The sequence below is a fragment of the Orussus abietinus genome, unplaced genomic scaffold (genome assembly GCF_000612105.2).
Source record: "Orussus abietinus isolate OABI.00-Male unplaced genomic scaffold, Oabi_2.0 scaffold43, whole genome shotgun sequence".
NCBI lineage: Eukaryota > Metazoa > Arthropoda > Insecta > Hymenoptera > Orussidae > Orussus > Orussus abietinus.
This window is the reverse complement of record NW_019394351.1, coordinates 402917-414260: the sequence shown is the minus strand read 5'-3', so window position 1 is coordinate 414260 and position 11344 is coordinate 402917. Positions and strand designations below refer to the sequence as shown.

The 11344-nt window shown below is 42.7% G+C and overlaps 1 protein-coding gene and 1 long non-coding RNA gene across 3 annotated transcripts; one reads left to right on the top strand and one right to left on the bottom strand.

The window, feature by feature from the left end:
- Window positions 1-213: 213 nt before the first annotated feature.
- Window positions 214-951, bottom strand: LOC105703742. Its single transcript, XR_002762149.1, has 3 exons — window positions 551-951; window positions 348-482; window positions 214-293 (listed from the first exon to the last, which is right to left on the bottom strand). It is a non-coding gene; the product is annotated as an uncharacterized LOC105703742 (long non-coding RNA).
- Window positions 952-1011: 60 nt separating this feature from the next.
- On the top strand, window positions 1012-7651 carry LOC105703741 (ATP-binding cassette sub-family D member 1). Of its 2 annotated transcripts, none has more exons than XM_012432356.1 (9): window positions 1012-1095; window positions 1158-2247; window positions 2709-2947; window positions 3167-3559; window positions 3648-3742; window positions 4356-4542; window positions 4615-4712; window positions 5079-5762; window positions 6374-7651. In XM_012432356.1, exons 2-9 carry the CDS (start codon window positions 1676-1678, stop codon window positions 6419-6421), a joined length of 2316 nt encoding a protein of 771 aa, XP_012287779.1. In that variant the 5' UTR covers window positions 1012-1095; window positions 1158-1675; the 3' UTR covers window positions 6422-7651. The 2 variants fall into 2 exon arrangements, with proteins under 2 accessions (XP_012287779.1, XP_012287781.1); XM_012432358.1 differs by having other exon boundaries at window positions 1018-1095; window positions 1165-2247.
- The last annotated feature ends 3693 nt before the right edge of the window (window positions 7652-11344 follow it).

Below are 11344 nucleotides of genomic sequence, written 5' to 3'. Positions count from 1 at the left end.
AGCTAATACTTTAATCGTCGCGCGAGTCTTGCGGCATTGTATGCAGATTAGCAGCAAAACCGTTGACATTCCCCTCCGAAAGGAATTAGCAGTGTCCCGTCCACCGAATTAGTGACTAATTCCACCTGGTTACTCCCCGGGACCTGGAATAATTAATTTGACTAAGAAATGAACTCGTACTTTAATTGGCTAAGGAGAATAACAATGTACATGCCTGATTACCAGCTAGGTGCACTGCGCAGAATGTACCGATGAAAGTTACAGCTTCGCTCGCAACAAACGGTTGCAATTTTCTGAAAGCAGCAGTCATTGCTCCGGAAATGTGTAATTCTATACAATGCATTTACCTTTCAGTCCAGGCATGAGTTTTACGGTAGTTTTACGTGAATTCCCACGTGCCAGAAAACCTGGAGCAACGTCAGTGCTGAATTCGAAGTCGACTTGCATTCCTTCTTTGGATCTTTTCCGCAGTGTGGACAGTTCTACCGAATTCCAAGTATACATACGCGGTCTCCAAAGTATATAGAGCATGCAGAGTACGTGTATATACCTCGTCCGCATAATTCGTGTCTTATTTCTGCAGCGCCTCCCCCTCTGCATGACCTAACCTATACAAGCGCAAGTCCCGTAACCTCAATCGTGACATCACGTGCCGCTATCATCCTGGAGGAAGAAAAAGAATGCATAGAAAGTTCCGTTGCATCTGGCTGCACCCGAGAGGCAAACATTTTTAAATCGCCACAAAGGATAATTCAGGTTATGGCATGAATGACACGTCCCTTAGAGCGCAGAGAGCATCTCTTACAAACGTTCTCTGGAGTTTTCTCCGGCGTGGGTGCTTTTATTTGGCATTTATCTCCTTTATCTCGTACACAGTGCGCACATGTTCCTACACACACATATTTAATACACACATCAACGCCACATACACATATCCATACTCGCTCCCTGCTGCAGTGTCCCCCTCCGCCGACCTAACCTACACAAGCGCAGCGTCCTGTACCTCAATCGCGTGACGTCACGTGGCGCGATCATCCCAGAGAGCGCGTCTAGACACGATTAGGGGTTAGATGTCAAGATTTCTCGAGAAACCCGGTGAGTTTCCGAAAAAAAATCGAAGCCCAGGTAAAAACGCAAGTAGAAATAAGTGTGGTTAGTTTTCAGGAGCGTCGGTTGGCGTTAAAATAGCGGATTGACGGATTTGACATTCGTTGGCGAGATATCAACTGTTATTCGAGGGCCTGGGTGAGAGGAGCGACAAAGGTTGAATTTTGGCTTGTATTTAGTCTATGTTCGACTTTGTATCTCGTTGGGATACACGCAAGGGGCAAAGAGATAACCCAGGGACGCTGAGGCGGGCGCGGGCCTGGAAGCGAGTTTGTGTGAGTAAAGGAGTGAGTAAAAGATCCCCACGCAGGCAGTGGGATGAGCGGGTCCAAGTCCAGACCGACAACCAATCGAGCTGGTCGAGTTGGGAGAATGGGTCCGAAGTGAGCAAGCCACCACACACCAGTTGTCAGTTGCCAGCCGGTGGCCGAAGGAGCTGGAGCGTCTCGTCGTCACCGGGGACTTTTGTTCCTAGAACGGAACATGCGGCTGAAGAGTCTGCGAAGGGCTCGCTGAGGGAAGAGAGGGCAGAAAAGACAGGCTCCGATGAGAGCGAAGGACCGGCGGCATGTCCTCCGTGTTTTCCAAGCTCGTAGACGGGACGTCCGCCAGGTGCGGCGTCCGGCAGGAGGTCCTTACCAAGGGGATCGTTGGAGTTGCCACCACGCTGTACTTCTTGAAGCTCGGCTATCCTTACTTGGCAGCTGGACTGAAGGCGAGGGGCAAGAAAGATGCAGCTGACGACTGTGGGAATGGCAGTGCTAGGAGTAATGGAAGTCTCGGAAGAGTCGAGTCGAACTGTGGGAAAGATGGCAAGAAGAGGGCGAAGGCTAGGGAGATCGCCGTTGGATTGGATAAGGCATTCTTGATGCAGCTTGTCAATTTGTTGAAGATTATGGTTCCTGGATGGAAGTCCAGGGAGTCTGGACTACTGGCCTGCGCTACTGTTACTCTGTTGGCCAGGACTTTCCTTTCAGTTTATGTGGCCACCTTGGAAGGACAAATCGTCAAACGGATCGTTCTGAGGGATGTGCGGGGATTCTTTCATATGCTTGCCAGGTGGTTCGCCATCGCGTTCCCTGCCACCTTTGTCAATTCTGCTATTAGATATTTGGAGGGACGGCTGGCGCTTAGTTTTAGGTAGGTGAATGTGGAATTGTTGTGGATGATTCTGGGAGGTGTCAAGAGGGCTCGATCGTATTGACGGAGTGGATATACACATTCTTGTGACAGGACAGGAGGAATCAAAATATGTGAATACAGTTTAAATGTAGTATTAACTGTGCTTTTAGGTGCATATTGCCATTTTACAGAAAAAAACTGGCTTGAAACATTAGCCAGTTTTCTTCCATTACCTGCTTGAAATGGGTAATTTTAACACCATCAATAGATACGAACCCTCTTAAAGTGACATGAAAGTGACATCTAAGGAGTCAATCGTTTGAAGTTATACTCCATATTCACGAGATAAAATTTCTAACTATTTGCTGCACGCATTTTCGAGAAAAGTTTTATATTTTGACGCTTCATATGTACAGAATGACCTTTCCATATCACCATAAAAATTGTTATAACAATAATTTTCCTTTGTTTTCATTCAGGGAACGACTGGTGGAGTATGCTTACAAGATGTACTTGAGTCATCAGACCTACTATAGAGTATCCGCCCTGGACACGCGTCTGGGAGGCGCAGAGCAAAGACTGACAGATGACTTGTCGGAACTGGCCAGCTCTGTTGCGCACCTGTATTCCAGTTTGACGAAACCCTTGCTGGATTGTACATTGGTTGGCATCGCCCTTGCATCGTTCTCATCTAGAATGGGAGCGAGAACTATTCCAGGTGGGGCAGCCGCTAGTGTTATTTTGAGTGGCGTCGTTAACGTGGACTTTGTCTTGTTTTTTTAGCACTTTGCGTGATAGCTACTATGCATTCTGTTTATCCGTTTATGCGTTTATCAGTGTCCATTATGGTGATACAAAAGTGGTGTCGAAGAAATGTTGGTGAAACATGTGCTTCTGTCGCTATAATCGATTTAAACAAGTGCTTGTATTTTTGTAGGGCCTTTGTTGGCTACGGTTGTCATCATGATAACGGGCCAAGTGCTACGTCTGGCCTCCCCACGTTTCGGTCAGCTGGTCGCCGAAGAGGCTACGCGACGTGGTCGCCTCCGAGAGGCACATGCTCGTATAAGTGCTCACGCTGAGGAGATCGCCTTCTATGGTGGACATCTCAAGGAGCATCGTTACTTGAACACAGCTTACAGGTCTCTTGTAGCCCATCTACATAAAATAATCACCGTCAAATTGTGGTACGTCATGCTGGAACAGCTGTTGATGAAGTACGTGTGGTCTGGCACCGGCCTCCTGGTTATCGCATTGCCTCTCCTCTACAAGGCTCCCAGCTCCTTGTCCTCCAGGTCGTCGAATGACGATGTCGATGCTGACGGAGATGGTGAGTCACAGTGTTCTTCTCGTAAGACTGTTCATATACTGAATATATGAACTCTGTTTATATATTCAACACAATCTACATTTCGCAGGTGGCGTGAGCGAGAGAACGAGATATCTCACCACCTCGAAGAATCTTTTGAGCTCTGGTGCGGATGCTGTCGAGAGGCTCATGTCTTCCTACAAGGTAAGCGCCGCTCCACAACCTATTTTTTCTGAAATTATAAAGTACACATATATCTCGTAAAGATCGCAATACTTGGAACATTGGCCAAGGTGTCGGAAAGATATTTTTGACCAAAGTAAGCACCAAATGGCGTTAGATCAACTTACATAACCTGTCAGAAATGAAGAGGTTAGGTTCCACGTGATTCAGCTTGTCACTTCATATAACAACGTTATTCTGAATTAATGCACCTGATAATTATTATAAAAATTTGCTTCTTTTACTTAAGTCGCCAATCAGTCACGCGTAATGCATCGCTGATCATATTTATTACATTATTATGTATAGCTTTGAAGAAATTACTCAGATATTAATTTTTCATTCCGCTGTTGGCATTTAATACCATATGCAAACGTTTTTCCTCATCCGTAGGAGCTCGTAGCATCTACTGGTTACGTAGCAAGGATCGTAATCGTTATAAAAAATTTTCTTAGACTCCAAAGGCTAATCGATTACTATAATCATATTCATTACATTATTACAAATAGATTCAAAGAAATTCTATGATGTACTTGATCTTTCACTCCGCTGTTGGCATTTAATATTCTATTAATACATTTTGCTTCCCTCGTAGGAGCTCGTTGCACTTGCTGGCTACGCAGCAAGGGTCAACGAGATGTTTGACGTCTTCAAGGACGCTGCCCTCTGCAAGTACCGGAGGAACGTCGTCCTCACTAGTCATTCGCAAGTATCCAACGGCGACGTTCCTCGCCTAGCTGATAACGTGATCGAGTTTCGAAATGGCACGCCCGTAATAAAAGGTAATCGAAGGCGTCCTTCGCTTCCCTGGGTCTGAGGTAACCGCTTTTGTAAACGTCCTCCCGTTTTTCCAGGCATCGTGCGGGAAAGTACCGACGGCAGTATCAGCTTGATCGACGTGCCGATAGTCACTCCTAACTGCGAAGTTATCGTACCTAGCTTGACGATACACGTGAGTTGTTAACTGGTTCCTTCGTCAGGATTTCCATCTCGATTCGCTCCCGAGTCTTCTAAATCTAAGGACATCGGCTTTTTTTCCTCCCTGGAGAACTGCTGGAACTGATTATGTATACAAGTTTTTTTGCTCCGTTGATTTGATTACTGATTAATCGACACGGATGAGTTCCTAGAAATTAATTCAAGGCTGGCAATCTTCTGCGGTCAGGGTTTATTCCAAAAGAAACGAGATCAAGCCCTTGTTTATACTCATCGTTTTACTTAAATAACATTCATCTTTATTCATTGATTTCATTTAATCGTTTCGTTTGACTTGATAACATTCGCCTTAATTAATTTCCTTTCGCTCAATCGTATGCAGATCAAGCCTGGCGACCACCTGCTGATCACGGGTCCCAACGGCTGCGGGAAGAGCTCCCTCTTCCGGATCGTCTCCGGCCTGTGGCCGGTCTACGGCGGCACCCTGGTGAGACCCGGGGAGACCTGCAGCTTCGAGAATGGCAGGCCCACCCTCTTCTACATCCCGCAAAAGCCGTACATGACGGTGGGCTGTCTGCGGGACCAGATCACGTATCCAGCAGAATCTAGGAAGGAGGAATGCTCCGACGAGGACCTTTTACGTCTCCTGGACCTGGTGGATCTGCGGTGTCTGGCCGAGAGGGAGCCGGAGGGACTCGACGCCTTCGGGGATTGGGACTCGACCCTCTCGGGGGGAGAGAAGCAGAGGCTCGCCATGACCAGGCTTTTTTATCACGCCCCCCAGTACGCCCTCCTGGACGAGTGCACCAGCGCCGTCAGCCTGGAGGCCGAGGGCACCATCTACGAGAACGCCAAGAGGAGGGGCATCACCCTCCTCACCGTCACCCACAGGGTCTGCTCCCTGGCCAGGTTTCACAGGCTCTTGCTCAGATTCGACGGAGAGGGCGGGTGGTCCTATGGACCCCTAGACCTGGAGAACGGCGACCCGGTCGACCTGGCCAGGAGTGTCGAACAGCCCGAGGAACAGGAGAAGGACCCCAAGGAGGGACATTATCGCAGGCTACAGGTGCGACCCTTTGTTGCACGAAACGCACTCGGGGGTAGAGGCTGATAAGGGGAATATGTATCCTTGGGGGAGGGTCCTTTGCATGGTGCATGGTCCCAGGTCGACGGGGTACGGAGGTCTGGCTCTTACAAATAATGATATGCATTAGTTATTAATATATTAAATAATATTTATAATTAATTAATATATTAAATTGCGTTTCTCATTTTTTTTTAATATCTTAGCTGCGACCTTTTCGCCTTAATCGCCTCTGTTATTGACCATGGCCATTATCAATGTAAAATTATTTTTATATCTCGACTTGCTCAATTCTCACGCTAATATTAATTCTCCCAAGCAACGAGATGCATTGATTGTCACCGTTGTGCATGTAAAATTACCATGTTCATTTTTAAGTACCCTGGCTGCGACCTTGACTTTTGCATGTCCCAGATATAAAGAGCAGTCTGAAGTTCCTGGAGAACGGACGCCCCTGGAAATTTCATATCGGTTTCTATTTATCTATTTTTTTTTTCCCTTACATTCTGAGGAAAACATGTCTTATCCCAGTATAAAGTTGCGGATTAAGACGTCTCCAGCTGTGTTTAAACTCCCCTTATCTCTGTTTTCAGGAACTTCGCGATATACTCAGCGAAGATACGCATGTGGGAATTAGCTGAGAGAGAGAGAAACGTGCCTCTTGACCCCTCTTTTAGATACCAATGCAATTCGGCGAGAATCGATCGTTCGAATATTGTATATATACTTTTTTCCCGAGCACCTGTACGCCTGCTGTATTGTACTAAGGAAAGATGATATATACATACGACTTCTCAATTAAAAGTATATATTTTTCTATTTCTATCTTGGTAGATCATTAGATTCTTGCTTCGAACTGGCATCGTTGAGTCTTCGACACTGATCATGTTAACCACCGTAGCGAATTTTTTATACGACCTAGCAATTATTCAATATGTTAATGCACAGCTCACCGACTCACTGAATTGTAAGGAAATCGTGTACCTTTATTTTGTACATTCTTTTTCTTTTATATTGAATTTGGTAGGAGGAGTTACCGGCCTGGGGCGGTCTCTTCCTTACCGATGAAATCGTCCAGTAAAGTGGCGCACTCTCGGCTCTTCGTTCTAATGAAAAATTTCCCTTGCTTGGACGAAATGTGCAGTGTTTTTGAGTTTGGTCATTGTATATAAGAGATAAGGCATTGTTTGAGAATTATGCGACAGGATAATCGATGCATGGATAGTCATTGACTGATTAGAGGCGAGATGATAGGCAGTGCTCGAATTATTTGCACTATAATTTGTTTTTAGCTGATCATGCGAGCAATTTGTTATTCAAGTTTTGGAATATTCCAGCTTCGTTTATAGTGCGCTCTTTAAACAGTTTTATTTTTTATCTTCAACTTAGATCAACAACAAGTATGTTTTTTGTTAATAACTTCCAGTGATAGCAGTGTCGTCGACACTTCGAATGTTCTTCGCAGGGAAGTACAGAGTCGTCCGATCCAGCTTGTAATAAATAATAAAAAATTGTTCTTTGTAGTTTAAAAGGAAAGGTCAGAGTATATATATATATTTCTCTCTTTCTATTTTTAGTTTGAGAAGTCTATATTGATCGCCGACAATCTCTTGCGATGGTCGTAGAAATTTATTTATTTCATTACTGGATATTTAATATAAAATCACATGCCTTATAATTGGATAAACAATGTATGATATAGAGTATTGTATTTATCACTGTAGGGTGACATCGTTAAACCACTGATGCAATTTAATATTGTACCCCATAATTATAGGATGTCTTATTGTAATTTCCTGTAAAGTAGCTCGTTGAAATTATTCTATGTCACATTACGATATTATTAATAAAAACAGAAAGAGTATAATTAATTAATGTCCATAATTTCTTAATAGAGCGATAAGTCCAAGCTGATTCCATTTCATCACGAGGAAATATGAGGTAAGTTTTCCATAAAAATTTACCTATGAAATTTGCATAGTTAATTTTTTTACTTTATATATTTTATTTATAATATACAATACTTTATTTATTTCATACCTTATTTGATAATTACATGTCATGATTTCTTAATGAAACAATAAACACAAGCCAAGTTGTTTTTGTATTTTACTTTATTTTGTATTGTACTTTACCGTAAAAAATGAGCGGAAAGATCCTCAGGCGTCCATGGGGTGACCCAAAGAGTTACCATAAAAATTCCCATAATTAGTTCCACGCCACGGTTCCCTAATAAAACAATAAGTACACGCCAAGTTGATTGTACTTTACCATAAAAAAAAATGCGGAAAGATCCTCAGGCGTTCATGGGGTGACTTTCCTCGGCTTTGGGGTGGGTCAACGCGGTTTCCGGGGCCGCCATTGCTGGACGGCTGGCAAACATTAATTTGCACGGGAGAAAAATTTAATTACGTGTGTTTCTTTGTTTTGAAGGCCCGCAGGGGCGGGGAGGGGCGATTCCAGGGGAGGGAAGACCCGCAATTTCCGATGAGCTTACCTCCGAGAAACCCCGCAAAAGCCAAACGTCGATACGCCCGCCAGCAGCCATCTTGGGGGTTGTGCACCTCGCCCCGACGTGGAAACTAACGCTTTAACGCAATTCCGGGCTAACCTTAGGGGAAGAAAAAAAAACCCTGACATCTCGCCCACCCCCTCTCGATCGATCCACAGAGCTTTTCCTGTGGAGCGATATACTCCTTTTTTTTTTGCCGACGCTTCTCGACCATTTTTGGCTACTCTGCGCGCGCCAAGCGGTCGTTGGAAATTCATTCTTTTAATCGCCATTGTTCCTTGCAATAGGTTTTTATGGATAATTACTGACGTATATTGCAGAAATGATGATTTTAAATAGTTCTTTATGAATAATTACTGACGCACATTGCAGGAATGATTTCAAATAATTTTTCATGCTTTTCGGCCACTCTGCGCGCGCCAAGCGGCCGTTGGAAATTCATTCTTTTAGTCGCCATTGTTCTTTTGAATCGTTTTTTATGAATAATTACTGACGCACATTGCAGGAATGATTTCAAATAATTTTTCATGCTTTTCGGCCACTCTGCACGCGCCAAGCGGTCGTTGGAAATTCATTCTTTTAGTCGCCATTGTTCCTTGGAATAGTATTTTATGAATAATTACTTACGCATATTGCAAGGATGATCATTTTAGATATTACAAACAAGATCTGAGACATTTTTTTCCAGTAATTTCGGCGCCTCTTCGTACGCGAAGGGGTTGTTGGGAATCGCCATTGTTCCTTGGAAATGAAGAAATACGTGGATAATTAATTACGCATATCCCAGGGTAGATAATTTCGGAATGACGAGTCAACTTTCCAAGTCTGGAAAGAAGAGCGATTAGGCAATAATTAGTGTAATTAAATTTTGCATACAGGACGTCGAAATTCTTGGACCTCGTCTTCCCGCAAAAGGGGAAGCTTGAAGAGCTCTTGGCAGCATCTGCCTCGAAGTGGCGGCTAAGTAAATAAGGTGAAGATTACCCAGAGGACGAGGACCGTTAGCAGGCCGTTCGTAACAGTTCCTCGAGGATTAGTAACCCTCGCACATGTCCGGCCATCTCTTCGTCTCTAAATAGCCGATTGAATTACAGGACGGCGCGTGCCACCCGGCCGAACGCCCGACGCCCGATTTCTATCTCGAGACAATAGGATTCGCTCGAATTAAAAGCTATTGCTCCTGCCCGATTAAACGCATCCATGAACGAATTAGAATGTTTTAAACGTCGTGTTGGTTGTTTTGAAATTATTTCATTGTTATCTGCGGACAGCGGATTTTACTGGAATTAAATCGACCACTGATATCGTTCGATTAGACATGCCGACGGAGGAACGTGAAAATATAAACCATGTTTAAATAAGAAAAAACATGTTTGAATAAAATATATCGTGGCACCCAAATACAAATTTCATACTTGAAAAAGAAATATCGAAGCACCGAAATATAAATTTCATGTCGGAATAGTAAATATCGGAGCACCAAATTTTAAATTTCATGTTTGAATAAAAAATATCAAAGCACCGAAATACAAATTTCATGATTGAATAGCAAATATCGAAACACCAAAATCCAAATTTCATTTTTGAATAAGAAATATCGGAGCACCCAAATATAAATTTCATATTTGAATAAGAAATGGATCACCAAAATCCAAATTTCATGTTTGAATAAAAAATATCGAGGCACCCAAATACAAATTTCATATTTGAATAAGAAATGGATCACCAAAATCCAAATTTCATGTTTGAATAAAAAATATCGAGGCACCCAAATACAAATTTCATATTTGAATAAGAAATGGATCACCAAAATCCAAATTTCATGTTTGAATAAAAAATATCGGAGCACCCAAATATAAATTTCACATTTGAATAAGAAATGTTGGATCACCAAAATCCAAATTTCATGTTTGAATAAGTAATATCGGAGTAAAAAAAAATATAAGCGACAGAGATCCTCGACGAAGAGACAGGGTAGATACATTATAGAGGTCCATTACCTTTGGAGTCCTTTGGAAGCGGTACATCGCAATTATCCCCCTAGACGGGTCTTTAGCGTTTTCGCGTATTCCACGGGGATTGGCTTATCACGTGGGGGGATAATCCCGGGAGCAATCACTTAGGTTGTTGCACCGGCCTCAAACCGCGGACACAATCCGGCCACTGTCATCGACTGCCATCCCGTTGTCCCGGTTAATCACTCACCGAGAAATCTCCTCATTCACGGTGCGATCGGTGCATTCAATAACCTCGCCATGAAAGGGAAATGTTTGCTCGACTCCTTAAGGGTTGATACGCGGACGACTGATAAGGGTGGATCTCAGGTGTGAGCAAACACAGGTGGGACTTGGTACCTTTGTAAGAGAGATCATAAGGGCGACCATTGGTCGAGATGAAATTAAATCATTGAATTTCTTTGTTAACTTAATTAGCTAAATGTAGATATTTTTGAGATTTACGAAGAATTTTAGTGATTTACAAAATTAAATGATTAGATTTCTTTGTTAATTTAGAAAGCCAAATATAGATATTTCTGTGATTGAATGAAATTTCCATTTTTGGTATGAAAGGGAAGTGATTGCAAAAATTAAAAAATTAGATTTCTTTGTTAATTTAAAAAGCCAAATATAGATGCTTCTGTGATTTACAGAAAATATTCAGTTTTCAGGACTGGAGAGTAAAAAATGTAAAAAAAAAGAGAGAGTTTATCTCATATTTCGTGGGGCATCCATTTCATATAACAATAAAGGGAACAGGTAAATATGATGGTTACACATTTTTAGTAATAAATGCAAGGGAGTTATTTGCTAATTTTTGTTATATGGGTGAAATATACAAATATATTAAATTTAGATACCGACAAAACAAGAAGAACAAGATTGTCACGTGGCGAGACCATCTCAGGTGATCACAAATATGAGGATGTTCAGGACTGAAAAAGAAAAAAAAAATCCAATTGGTTATTAATATTTATTATAATTTTTTTTACACAGTGTAAATTACAATTTGCGTTAAAAAAAAATATTCTCAGAAGCTTCCCCAATTTTCCAGG

What these genes read in the sequence shown, in the direction of transcription:
- LOC105703741 (XM_012432356.1), top strand. Translation starts at nt 1,676, where the DNA reads ATGTCCTCCGTGTTTTCCAAGCTCGTAGACGGGACGTCCGCCAGGTGC. An exon ending in CGGCTGGCGCTTAGTTTTAG is followed by an intron (nt 2,248 to 2,708) that starts GTAGGTGAATGT and finishes GTTTTCATTCAG; the next exon opens with GGAACGACTGGTGGAGTATG. An exon ending in GACATTATCGCAGGCTACAG is followed by an intron (nt 5,763 to 6,373) that starts GTGCGACCCTTT and finishes CTCTGTTTTCAG; the next exon opens with GAACTTCGCGATATACTCAG.